The sequence below is a fragment of the Psammomys obesus genome, unplaced genomic scaffold (assembly GCF_907164565.1).
Source record: "Psammomys obesus unplaced genomic scaffold, mPsaObe1.curated_primary_1811, whole genome shotgun sequence".
In the NCBI taxonomy this organism is placed as follows: Eukaryota; Metazoa; Chordata; class Mammalia; order Rodentia; family Muridae; genus Psammomys; species Psammomys obesus.
Window position 1 is genome coordinate 23777549 of NW_026591086.1, and position 13908 is coordinate 23791456.

General features: G+C 36.3%; 1 protein-coding gene across 1 annotated transcript in view; it reads right to left on the minus strand.

Annotated features, from left to right (window-relative positions):
• Diaph3 (diaphanous related formin 3) overlaps positions 1-13908 on the minus strand; it is a 353851-nt gene that overhangs the window by 277581 nt on the left and 62362 nt on the right. Inside the window, 1 exon segment of the mRNA XM_055609684.1 lies at positions 268-363. Coding sequence (XP_055465659.1) covers positions 268-363 — 96 coding nt within the window.

Here is a 13908-nt window from a genome sequence, read left to right on the forward strand (position 1 = left end):
CTCTTTAATACCTGGAGAAATAACTTTAAAGAGCAGGTCCTTTGGTGCTTCTGGGAGGCAGAATGTCATCTTAAATCATTTTCTAGTACATATTAATCTTTTCAAGAATTTAATCTCGTAATTTATATGAAGGAGAGTTATATTTGAATTCGGTATTCAAGTCAAGAAATTAAAATAATAGGAAACAAAGACAGAAAACGAGCAGATTTCAATAAACAATGCACAGGGCCTAGATACTTTAACACGCTACTCCTCCATGATACTTACAAAGGTTCTGAGCAACTTTCGGATCTAGAAATTTAAGTGCCTTAATTCTTTTCTTAATAACTTTCTTCTCTTCAAAATCATTTATATTCCTTTTCTCTGTAAGACAAAAGAGAGATTTATGAATCAGTATGACCTTCAAGGGTAAAATGACAGAAAAAAGAAGTAAACATGTATGTATTCGAAATCACACAGTAATAAAAATATTATCATCTACCACTGAGGACTTATACTGCTTCAGGGAGGCTCTGGTGGTTCTTAGGCTTGAAAAGCTCCTAATAGTAGTTATCTAAGACTGAGATAGAAAGCAGTTATACTGTGGAGAGTGAAAGCATGAGTTGTGAAAGCATACGTAGAAGATCATTTGAATGGAATGAGAAAAGTTACAGCAGTTGATAAAACAATTTACATAGTATTAAGAAGTGATCCTGAGAATATTAAACAACAAAAACACATAGCTACTTTGTTTGATTTAGCATGCCTACTTAAAAGTACAAATCTATTCAGTAATTACTCAGTTAATACCATATTCTCCATAAACATTTGTTTCTGTTGTAAATTTTATTCGTCCTAAGGTAATACAAATTATACTCTTACATACTGCATGAACACAGTGATGACTTTATCATATGTTTAATTTCAATCTTTTGTTGTTGTAATAAGGAAATGTGTGGTTTTCCTTACCTTCCTTGCTATCTATCAAGTGATAGGAAATACACTGAAAAGATGGACAGGAGAGTAAGAAGGATCAGTTTTACAGAAAAATGTAAAACACACAAGGTTGAAAAAGTTCCTGTTGGATGAAAGGGGAGAAGGTCCTCCCCAAGAAGTGGACTTGGAAAGGGGAGGGGAGGAGATGAGGGAGGGAGGGTGGGAGTAGGAGGGAATGAGGGAGCGGGATATGGCTGGGATACAGAGTTAATAAAATGTAACTAATAATAAAAATAAAAATAAATTTTAAAAAAATGTTCCTTCAGATTAACAGGACCACAAAGAATGACATAACCATACTGACAAATACATTATTAATTATTTATGTTTTTGTTTTTCCCATAAAATAATTTTTCATGAAAATGCTAATAGATTACTTATAACATTCTTTAATTAAATAATCATCGCCACAATAAAAAAAAGAAAAAAATTCCTATTGATATGATGTGCGTAAGTCCACTTAGCCAAAGAGATGGCATAGAAAAACCAAACAAACAAACAAACAAACAAAAAGCATATTTAGAAGTGACAAGTTTTCCTTTTTCCTAACCTTTAAAATCAGACAGATGTCTACTCTGATCAGTGGGTAAAGCAGCAGGTGGGCTCCAAGTCCCCACTGCAATAAAAGAAGAACACTCGTTCATGTCAGTAAGGCTGTTAGATCACTGGTAGTCTGTGGTCAGAAGGAAATGAGGGAGTTTCAAAGCCCTGCTACTTCTTGTGAAGACTGCTAAGAGAGCCAAATGGCGTCCTTCCACACATCTGTCTGGCTTCCCTGAATCTACATGCAAGTCTTCCCATGTTCACACATGGCTGCCATGGTGCCATTCACCAAAATGTCCTTAGAAAAGCCAGGCAGAGGTTGGTGACATTCTGTTGACTATAAGAATTCTAGGCTAAATAAGCTTCTTTTTTTATAAACCACACAGCTTCCATTATTTTGTTATAGAAATGGAAAATAGACTAACATAATGACAACAAAAATGACTCATTACAGAAGAATATGAATACACAAGAGCAAAAACTGAGTAGGAATAAAGTTTTTACACAAAATACCATTCCCATTACCACACTGGTACAATCTCTGTGAAGCACTAACATGGCAGGTTCCTGAAGCTCAGAGAGCTTGTAATGCTGATGCACAGTTTCCCTCTCAGCCTCATCTTGCCTCGGCCCTGATCCTACAGGTAAGAAACATCATCCTCTAAGAAAGGAGAGAAGAGAGACAAGAGACAATAATGGCTTTTATGTAACCCTCCCAGCACCAAGACTTAAGGAACAGGATAAGTGCTCAGCACAATGTAGCCCCAGCAGTGAAGACAGCACACACTGACTACACATCTTTGGTGGAACTCTGTGTCTTCAACCACAATAACACACATTCAGTGAAAGACTACATTTTTTCCTGGATAACATGAAACTCTGAGCTATAGGGGTCAGATTATTAAGACTTGTGAAGTAGCCATTCTGCCATTAGAAGTCTGTTTTTAATCTTACTTCCTAGACATGCAGAATAACACTCCATTTTTCCACGAGAAGATTAATACTGTTCAAAACTGTTCCTGATCACTAACACAGCATACATTGCATTTTATATAGGCTTTATGTGAAAATTAAGCCAAAGATGACAAAACTTTCTCTGTCACCAAAAGCCATGAACTGAAAAAGTCTTCGTAAATTACATCTTCACTTTATTCTTTTTCTATGTTCAAAGTTTCAAAAATAGTAGCAAAATTATATGAAGAAGCTCCTTTCAAAATCTTTTCTTTTTCACTAAATTTTCCATTAAAATTATTGTTCCATGGTACATGATTATACATCTTTTTCTGGCCCATTTTCTATTATGTTCTAATCAGATTGATTTAAAATGTGACCTTTGAGGAATTACATTCCATATAAAATTTATCATATATTGCATATAAATTTTATCATACATTATTTCACTATTAAAAAAAACATGGGACATGTGCAGTCTTAACAGTATTCAAAGTAGAGTGAGGGGTAGAGGAAAATGAGGCACCTATGAACATCTTACATAGCTGCTAATGTCTGTATTATGGATATTCTAAGAGGCTAATAAAGAATGTAAAAACATCATAAATTTTAGAAGCACAACAGTCAAAACATATGAAATGTATCTGTTCATTCTATAGATGAGAAACATGACTGTAGAGACTATGTGCAGGTGGTCAAAAAAAGTCTCACTGTGACCAGATGTGAGGTCAGGCCAGTGTACCACCCAACTGGCCTAGGAAGGCTTGGGGTAAAAACCTGCATCCAAAGGGGTCTGCAGCCAGCACAGTGGAGAAACCTCCCACTCCGTGGTTGAACACTTGATGCCATACCCCTTCGTCTACATGCTCACAGTGAGAGTGAAGAGGAAGATGAATGAGCCTGAAGGAGGGAAGAGGACTATACAGTGTTCAGAATACAATTAGTTCAATTCAGAGCTTTGGAAAAAATTACATTTAAGGAGAGATTTCATAATCTCTTCAGTGAAAAATAACTAGCTAGGGCTCAGCCTCTGCTGTATGGTACACGTGAAATGATTGACAACTTTAAGGATTAGGATTTAAGAAAAACAAACAACTGAGAAAGGGGCCTCACACTAAGGGTTGTTTTAATTGTAATCTCTCTCTTTCTCTCTGTCTCTCTCTCACACACACATACACACACATTCAAACACATCACAGGTTTGGTTTACAATACAACCTTGGCAAACTCTGAAAATAAAGTTTGGTCCTAAAAACCTCAATTGTATAAACTGTTTTAGTCATATCTGATCTGTCAAACCTAAATTTAGTATTTCTAGGTACATAAAAAAATGCTATGCAATTAACTACACAGGAAACATTCAGAGAGAAAATACACAGGCTGTATCTCTGTTCAAATATTAATGTATGACTGCCATAACCAATAAGAGTTTTTCTGGCAAAAGAAGTTTTTGACAATTCAAAGCCATAAACTATACAATATTTAGGAAGAATGGTTGAAGCACTAAATGAAAGTTTATACAAAAGATTATTTCATCTATAGCAATCATCAAAAGTACAACAAATATATGCATATTTCTAATTATGACATTCTACTTCAGTAGTCAATGACAGAAACAAATGGCTTTGAAGGGCTTTCCTCCACAATATAGGTCCTGCAAAGACAGGAAGAAGGAACTCATTACTTAATAGTGCTTTTAAAAACCATTATGACATGTCTATAGCCTGCTCTGAAAACACTAAAAACAATCTTGACCCAAATAATGTTACCAATATCTCATTATCTTTCCTCATCCCACCTCTCACATTGTTGTTATTTTGGTCAAGAATTGTTTCATTTGTTTGTTAAATAAGTCCTTTCTTATGTAGGAGCGGCTGGCGTAATTCTTGTTATTTTGCCTACTGGGGCTTTAAAACTCCTGGTAATACTCCTGTCTCCCCATCCAGAGTACTGAGACTACAGGTATGCACCGCCATGCCAGGTTTATTTACCCTACTTGTATAACACTGTGAGAAATACATCAATGAAAATATTTTAGCTGTTGTCAAAAGCAACTTCAACCACAGAAACGAACAACTTTAATCACCTGAAAATTATTATACCCACAACTTAAAATGAAGCAATAAATGGAGATGCCCTTCTGTATAGACAGCCTCTCATAACCATGGAATTTAACAGGAGACAGAGAGAGAGAGAGGCCTCCAAACTTATATATTAAATAACTTAGAACTATTGTGAGGGAGAAAGTATCCTGGATGTTACACTGCTCTGGGTGGCGTGAGGGCATGCTTGTCACTGAGGTCGATTTTCATCATATGGATGTAAAGGTCAAGAGAAAAAGGGGAAAGGTATTAGAGTTGAGAACCCCAAGGGGAAATTATATCATTTGTCACATGATCTTTCTTGGTTCATTTTGATGACTCAGAAAAATTACCCTGTATCATTTGTAGGAACCTCAGTATTTCTTTGCCCTAGAGAATCATTTTACCACCTCCAGCTTATGAATTCACCAGAACACTGGTTTTCTTTGCCATGGAATAATATATGTATTTTTATCATGAACTGCTGTTTTGTCAGCACAACATTTTCACATACATGCTCAGATAATACTAGAAAGTAGAAATACGCTTCTGCTAGAAAAAGCTACAAAGTGGCTTTTGAATACTAATGCATGAAATGCTAAAGCTCAAACCAAATAATACATGGGTCAAAGAAAAGTACGCACTATGCAAAGAATGAGAATTCAGTGTACATTCTTTTACAAAGAAAGATTAAGACCACATGAGGATGTGGGCATTCCAGAATCTCCAGCATATTCTAGAACTGAAAGACTTAATAAGCCAACTTATTAGTATCTGTACACAGAGTGCCAAGCAACTAGAGACTAGAAAGCATAGCCATGAATTACAGTAACGAACAACAAAACAAAACAAAAAGCGTGCCATAGTAGTGAGCACACTATCTCTGATGTATCATTGTGAGAGAAAATCAAAATGGCTTCATAAAAATGGTCACTTTATCACCAACCTGACAGAAAAAATTAAAAATTTAATAACGCTAACAAAAGGAATTCCACTGAACATGAAATGGCCCGACTTAACAAAAGAAAAATCTTGTAATATTTAACTTATATTCAATGACAGCAAGCTTGAATGATTTTGTTTTGTTGCATTTAAACTGCTGGATCTTATACATGTGAAAACCCTGATGGCTCAAACTTCACTTCACATTAACATTTGTTTTGTACCAAAATAATGATGCTTTAGTAAGTTGCCCCTACCATAGTTAGCGAATGCTTGTCTTTAACTATGGGCTTCACATTGTTCAGGGGAAAGGTCATAACTATCAGTGCTGAGCAGAAAACAGCTCTGTCTGGGTGAAAAGAAGAGCAGACCGAACATGTACAACTGTATGAACCTGTGTTCCTCGGCCTCCTAACTCCCTACCCTTCATTCTTATTCTGTGCTCTTTTCTTTACATGCTCACCTAGGGGTCCTAGCCACTCAGCCACTTCCACAGCAAGATTCATCCCTCTGTTGTGAAGGTTCCAGGTAGCCTTTGAGATCATCCTGGCTATCAACTATCTAGGTAACTGGAGTTCCATTATACATCTATTTCCTTGCTACAACCTAATACTTTGTTTTCTAGCCTTACAATCACCAGATTTCAGAAACAATACAACATAAACAAACAAGGAAACATCACCCATTACCAAGAAAAACAACAAGTACAAAATGCTGGGCTTTTCTATTCATCTATGACATCTTATCGGCTGGAGATATCACATGCTGACCAAGCCTCTGCCTACAAATGTGAAATGCTGGTTCATGTAGGAAAAAATGTCCTACATAGACCTCCATATATAAGAAAGATATTACAGGAGGGTTAGTAGAGTTTATGTTACACTTTATAAGGAAAACTACGTGTCAAATAATGACCTTCAGGGGAAAGAGAACAGAGTGTTTCTGGTATCAACTGAAGGGAAATAAAGAACTAGACAGAGAAAGATGAAAGGTGTTGATTGTAGTATAACAAAGGAAATGCTACAAGACTGTACAATTAAGCACAGCAAAAACATTACAATCTTATGCATAGTATGCACTGTACTGTTGTACACAATAGATGTGTAGTAGTAGTATTGAATAGACTAATCTTATTTAAACAAATTTAAAAATTAGAAAAGAATTATCTTTAAGGGGCTTCATTTCAAATCATTCTAACAAATTTTTTATGTCTCTTGATACGAAAATGTACTTAACAATAACAGTCAATGCTTTGTTTTTGGAATGAAGAGAAAAAATACTAAGTGACCACAAAATCAGAGGAAAATCAAGTCACTTAAGATGCATATGTCCTATGCCCACACACACTCCCGTACACTGTGCTTTTCCTGTCATGACAAGAGCATGCTGGCATGTATTAATTAATTAAGATAAAATTCTCCTCTGGTACCTACCCCTACCCGATTCGTGAATTTCTTCTCGAAATTATATGAAGAATTCATATAAATTCATATTCTAGAGGACTAAGCCCAATCTCGATTTTCTTCAATATCCAGCTCTAGCCTTCTGAGACATATAGCACATGAACACTAATTAACAGCTGGGTCTCCAGGAAAAAGTGGCTTTGTCTCTCTTTCCACACTGTTTCTTCCCTTCTACTTCAGACATAAAAGTAAAGTCCCTTCACCATTATCTCCTTCCATTCTAAAGAAAGGAAAGTTAAGAAATGCCAGGACCTTCTCTCACCTCTGTATAAAAAATTGGAGCTTGGAGAAAGTAAAGAACCTAATTCTGGAAAGAAGGTACAGGTGCTCTTCGCAGTCAGGCTGAAAAGCTACAGCCAGGACCAAGAGACAAAAGAACTGCTTTCGAATATCCCAACAACAGCAAGGCCAACATCATAACAACCCTTTGTTCCTTTTTGTTGTAGATCCCTTTGTGTGGCTCTGAGTAAGCAATTGTCATAGACATGCAAAGATAAACTAGAGGAATCAGAAAGCTCTAGATGATTACTAAGTAGCAAAACCCAAGGAAAAGACTACTCATGATAAACAATATCTTAATCATTCCCAGTGTCTGTACTTAAAATTATATTTCTTTAATATAATTCTAAATCCCCAGTATTTTAGACTGTTTGCCATGTGAATATCTTACTTAACCATGAAATCAGATTATGAAAAATAAATGTGGACATACTCCTATTCATCCATATGTATGAACACATACACAAATACTATGAAAACATATATGAACACATATACATACAACAAACATACACATATACAACCTGCATGTACATACATATACAAAAGCACATATACACATACATATGTATACAAAGCACACAAGCATAGATATAAATGATAGATATATATAGACAGACACATATAGATAAGATGATAAATACAAATAGATTATATACTGATATATAGAGACATATCAAAAAACATACTACATGTATAAAAAGGAAACAACAGCAAGTAACTAATTCAATTATTCAGTGAAAGGGGAATGGATGAAGCTTTTCATTAATGGGAATACAGCAGCTTAAATCTTATGAGAAGAAAAAAAAAACTCGATTTAAACTCAATTGCTTCACAGATATGTTGAGCCCCGTGACCTTTGAGCATTTACATTATATAAAGAAGAATCTTTACAGCAACTGAAATAGTGCTTCCTATAAATTTCCTTCTTAACTTATTAAAAGCCATCTCAAGCCAGACAAGGTGGCACAAGCCTATAATTCCAGCACTCAGGGAGGAACAAGCAGGCAGATCTCTGTGAGTTCGAAGCCAACCTGGTCTACAAAGTAAGTCGAGGATGGCCAAGGCTACACAGAGAAAACTTGTCTTGGAAAAAAAAAAAAATCTCAAGATGAAATGCTTCATGAAATTATCATAGTAAATATTAATGAATGTTAATGTATAAAACAGGAAATTAAAGCACTGCACAAATTTCTCTTGTTAAAATATTTCCATAGATGTTCCTTGGAACATATTACTGGGTGTGTGTGCATGCGTGGCACCAAAGACACAACCTGGGGGCTAGCAAATACTAGGTGACTATTCTACAACTGAACTATGTCCCCTGATCTAGTTTCACACTTTTATTTATTTTGTTTTTTTTTTTTTTGAGACAGTCTTACAGAATTGCCCAGGCTGGTCTTGAACTTGTAGTCTTCCTTTGTCAATTATTCATACAAGTGAGAATAAGTCTGGTTCATGTTTATATTTTTAGACTACCTTATTTCATGATAAAAATACCAAATCAATATTTTGCAAAAATAATTTATCTTCTAAAACCTTAAAGTTCCGTTTTAATCAATTAAAAGAAAAAGTAGAAAAATCATCCGATTAAAAAATAAAACAAATCAAAAAACAAAAAGACAAGACAAAAACACTACAAAACAGAAAGGAAGAATCTAGCAAATGGACACATTTACAAATGATCAATGCCTATTTTATCCAAGCCATTTGGAGAATACTGAGTCTGTGAAAACCATGTGAGACCCTGGAAATGTGATATAACAATAATTAACCACAATTCATTCTACCCTCAGGCAACAAAAGAAAATACTACAGTTAGTAACTAGAAAAATCTTTATCCTTCTTTAAAATCTTCTCATAGCACAGCCATACCAAAATATAGGGTATTCATTTCCTGAAAATTTCTTAGGACACAGAACTAAGAAAATAGAAATTGGTGGGAATGTAAACTTGTACAACCACTTTAGAAATCAATCAGGTGCTTTCTCAGACAACTAGGAATAGTGTTACCTCAAGATCTAGCTATACCCCTCCCAGGCATATATCCAAAATATGCTCAAGTACACAAAAACATTTGTTCAACCAAGTTCATACCAGCTTTATTCAAAATAGACAGATTCTGGAAACAACCAAGATATCCCTCAATGGAGGTATGGATACAGAAATTGTGGTACATTTATACAATGGAATACTACTCAGCAATTAAAAACAAGGAAATCATGAAATTTGCAGGTAAATGATGGGACCTAGAGAAGATCATCCTGAGTGAGGTATCCCAGAAGCAGAAAGACACACATGGTATATACTCTTGTATAAGTGGATATTAGACATATAATAAAAACATACTAAAATTTGTACACATAAAGAAGCTAAGCAAGAAGGAGAGCCCTGTGTAAGATGACCAATCGCATTCTGGATGGAAAACTGGACAGACATTGGAAAAAGGAGAAAACAGGAAACAGGACAGGAGCCTTCCACACAGGACCTCTGAAATACTCCCCCAAGCAGGGTATCAAAGCAGATGATGAAAATCATAGCCAAACTTTAGGCAGAGTGCAGAGAATCTTATGAAAGAAGAGGAAGATAGAAGGCCTGAAGGGGACAGGAGTTCCAGAAGGAGAACAATAGAGGCAAAAAATCTGGGCACAGGAGTCCTTTCTAAGACTGATACTCTAACCAAGGACCATGCATGGAGATAACCTAGAACCCTTGAACAGATGTAGCCCATGGCAGCTCATTCTCCAAGTGGGTTCCTAGTAAGGGGAACAGGGACTATCTCTGACTTGAACTCAATGGCTGGCTCTTTGATCACCTCTACCTGGTGGGGAACAGGGACTGTTTCTGACATGAACTCAGTGGCTGCCTCTTTGATCACCAAACCCTGGTGGGGGAGCAGCCTTACCAGTCCACAGAGGAAGACAATGCAGCCAGTCCTGATGAGACCTGATAGGCTAGGATCAGAAGGAAGGAGAGGAGGACCTCCTCTATCAGTGGAATAGGGGAGAGGCATGGGAGGGAAAAGAGGGAGGAAGGATGGGACTGGGAGGAGAATAGAGAGGGGGCTATAACTGGGATACAAAATGAATAAGTTATAATTAATAAAAGTAAATTAATTTAAAAATTAAAAACAAATTAGAAATTATTCCTCAACAATGAAAAGCTAACTAGATTGTTTCTTTTTATTTTTTACAATTTCTTCATTTTATATCGCAGCTGTAGCCACTCCCTCACCTCCTCTTGGTCGCACTCTTCCTCTCTCATCCCTCTACTCCCTTCTACTAGGTCCATTCAAATAGAGTTCTCCTCCCCTGCCACCTGACCCTAGCATAACAAGTGTTATCAGGAACTGCCTTGATCCTCTTTCTCTGTGGCCTGGCAAGGCCTCATCGCCACAAGAAGTTATCAAAGAGCAAGGAACAGAGTCCACATCAGAGACACCCACTACTTCCCTTTCTTGGGAACCCACATGGAGACTGAGCTGCCCATTGGCTACATCTGAGGAGGAGGTGTAGGTCCTCTCCACGCATGGTCCTTGTTGGGTGCATCAGTCTCTTCCATATTCCCTGGGTTCAAATTTTTTACTTCATTGGTTAACTTGTGGAGTGCTTCTATCCCCTCTGGGTCCTTTTATCCCCCACCACCCTTCTTCCATAAGCCTCCCTGCAATTCTGTCCCAAGTTTGGTTATGCGTCTCAGCATCTGCTTCAATGTCCTGTTGAATGGAGCCTTTCAGAAGACCTCTAGTAAGCTCACATCCTGTTCTCTCTCTTCCACTCTTCCTACTGTCTATCCTGCTTGCCATTCTGAATGAGATTTGAGCATCCTCCCTATGGTCTTCCTTATTATTTAGCTTCTTTAGATCTGTAGATTTTAGTATGGTTAAATTTTTCTTAATAGCTATGATCAATCTGAAAGCTATACAATTGAACTATATGAGCTAAGTATTTATAGGAGAAAGTAATGCAATCACAGAACTCTATATAAATGTGATAATAAAATGCTACTGTAATGATTCAGAACATGAGGAAAGCACGGCTCTAGCAAGACAAGATGCCTCTGAGGCCAAGGAAAAGTTTTCATAAGATCCAAAGGATGAATTTAGAATTTAAATGCTTTCTATATGATGTGATTCCTTCCTACTACAGCAGATGGAAACCAGGGGACAAGAGATTCTTAGGAGGAACAGACACTGGCCAATTCATGCCTTGGGAGTGACAGAAAATCAGAGAGAGATTGGAAACCCCACAATATATTTGTGTCAAGCTTCATATTCCCACTTCAACAGAAAGATTCTCTTAACACAAATACCACACAGTGTTCAACAACAAGAATGCTGGTTGGCATGTTTAGACAGAAACGAACAGGACAGAAAATTTTGGATTACAATTTCAAAAGGAGAGGGCACACATACTAAAAGACTAAATAGACATGCCATGCTTTCAGGAATAAAAACTACAACACAAAGAAAAGTTTATAGTATATGAAATCTTCCTGCAACTTTACTACAAAAATATATAAACTAATATAAAATATTATAGTTCAAGTTTTTAAGTAGTAGTTCAATGAGAAGGACTATAAAGGAGAGAATTGTTTCTTCTGAATTTGTGCATCCATATGCTCAAAACGCAAGCAGCACATAAAGCACTGGTTTCCACTGAGTTTTACAGTGATCATGGTGACAGCATCTTCACACGCTTAGCCCTCACTGCTCAGCTGCAGGAGAACTCGGAAATCTCTTCTCAGCCTATCACACTCTAAGAAGGACATCTGAACTTTTCTTTCATCAATTACTTCCATCCTCACACTAGCAAATATTTTCAGAATACCTATCATTCAGATTTCTTTCCTTCCAGATGGACCTTTCTTCTCATGAAATGAATCATTTGAAATAACTTACTATCAATATAGTGCTTTCTGGAGAGGGGTTCCTGAATAAATGGAACCCTGTGTAAGTAAATACTTGATAAAAATTCCTTTGAATTTGCAGAGCAAAGGTTATTTCTAAGTAGTTATTGTTTAAAAATAAAACAAATGAGTCATATATTGTTACAGTATTTGAGATTCATTTATTCTTATTAAGGTAAAGTAATCCTTTAGCTTTCTACTTAAATAATACTATATAAAGCTGGATTTGAAAAAAAAAACTAAAATTAAGTATGCTATTAGAGCTAATCACTCTATTACTCTGGACTTGACCCCTAGGAAAATATAATTTTTAATTCACTAACTAATTCAAATGGAGAATATTTAAAACTGAGAACCCTCCCCCCACATATACACACATATTCACTAGCAAAAACTATTCAGAGCAAAAGCCATCACTTGTAGACAAATAAAAGCCTATAGATATGTGGATATAGGAAAATATGAACAGCAAAAGATGTATGCACACATATACTTCAGGATTTCCTTTTACTCACATAAGTACCATATTCATCATTTTCTATACTATCAACTTTACAGTGTAATAAGCCCTGTATACATGTCCCTGTCCATATAGGTAGATCAACAACATTCTTTTAAAAAGCTTCATAGTCTTTCACCTGGCAACATGCTATTTATAATACCACAATGCGACTATTTGCTACTTTCGATATTCACGTTTCTAAATATTTGTTTACCAATATAATTACTATAGTAGAGTCAGGCTATGTTACAAATTGTAATGGAAGCACTGAATGCTAAGGCAGGAAGACAGTATGAGGCCACCCATGTTTTTACAGTAAAAACCTGTTTCACACACACACACACACACACACACACACAGTGAGAATATGCAGTATGCACTTTTTATTTTTCCAAACATTAGCATTCATTTTATCTACTGAACAAACTTCCCACCCCCTCTTTATGAGAAATGTCATCAACTTGCTTCCATTTGCAGAGTTCTTCTACTGAGTTGGAATATTTTTTATATTCTCAGTAAAGATCAGCAGTTTTATACAGTACTGAAGTGCTGACCTGGAAGGACGTCTACCTTAAGAGATATAGCTGAGAACTGGAGAGATACTGTTCCAAGACCACACTGCTATTCAAAAAAAATAAATAAATAAACATGAATTATCCACTTTTTGACTTGTGATCTCCTCACTGTGTAACTCTCCATTTTCCAGAGGCCATCCGGAAACCGTTGTTACAAGGACACCAGAAGTGAAAGAGATCTCAATGTAGGATACCTCAAGGATTCCCTTGTCACTATGGAAAAACTCTTAAGCCAGTCTATTCATTTCTTCAGTTCACTCATGGATCTGCTCATGAAATCACAAGTCAATGACATGGGCTTTCACAGATGAACAGAGCAAAGGAAGGTCCAGAGCTTCTTCTTACAGTTCAAATGGAATTCGGACAATAACAGATAAAACTATACAATAACAGTATCACTTATGTCAAAGGAGAAGTATTGCAGATGTCAGGCATCTTTTGATATTTATCTTATCAGAAGCCCACTGAAAGAGTTTGCGAAAAGGTTATTTTGCCTGAATTCTTTGAGGCCAATCAAGAAAAAAGATCAATGGAGCACTTTGGAAGATCAAAGAAGCAAAAAATAACATCTCACAGATGAATCAGAAAAGTCATCATGTTGTAAGTGGCATTGCCTGTGTTTCTTAAAAGACAAATGGGCACAGATTTAGAAGGCACCTCTTTCTGGTTCCTCTATGGAAAGTCATGTT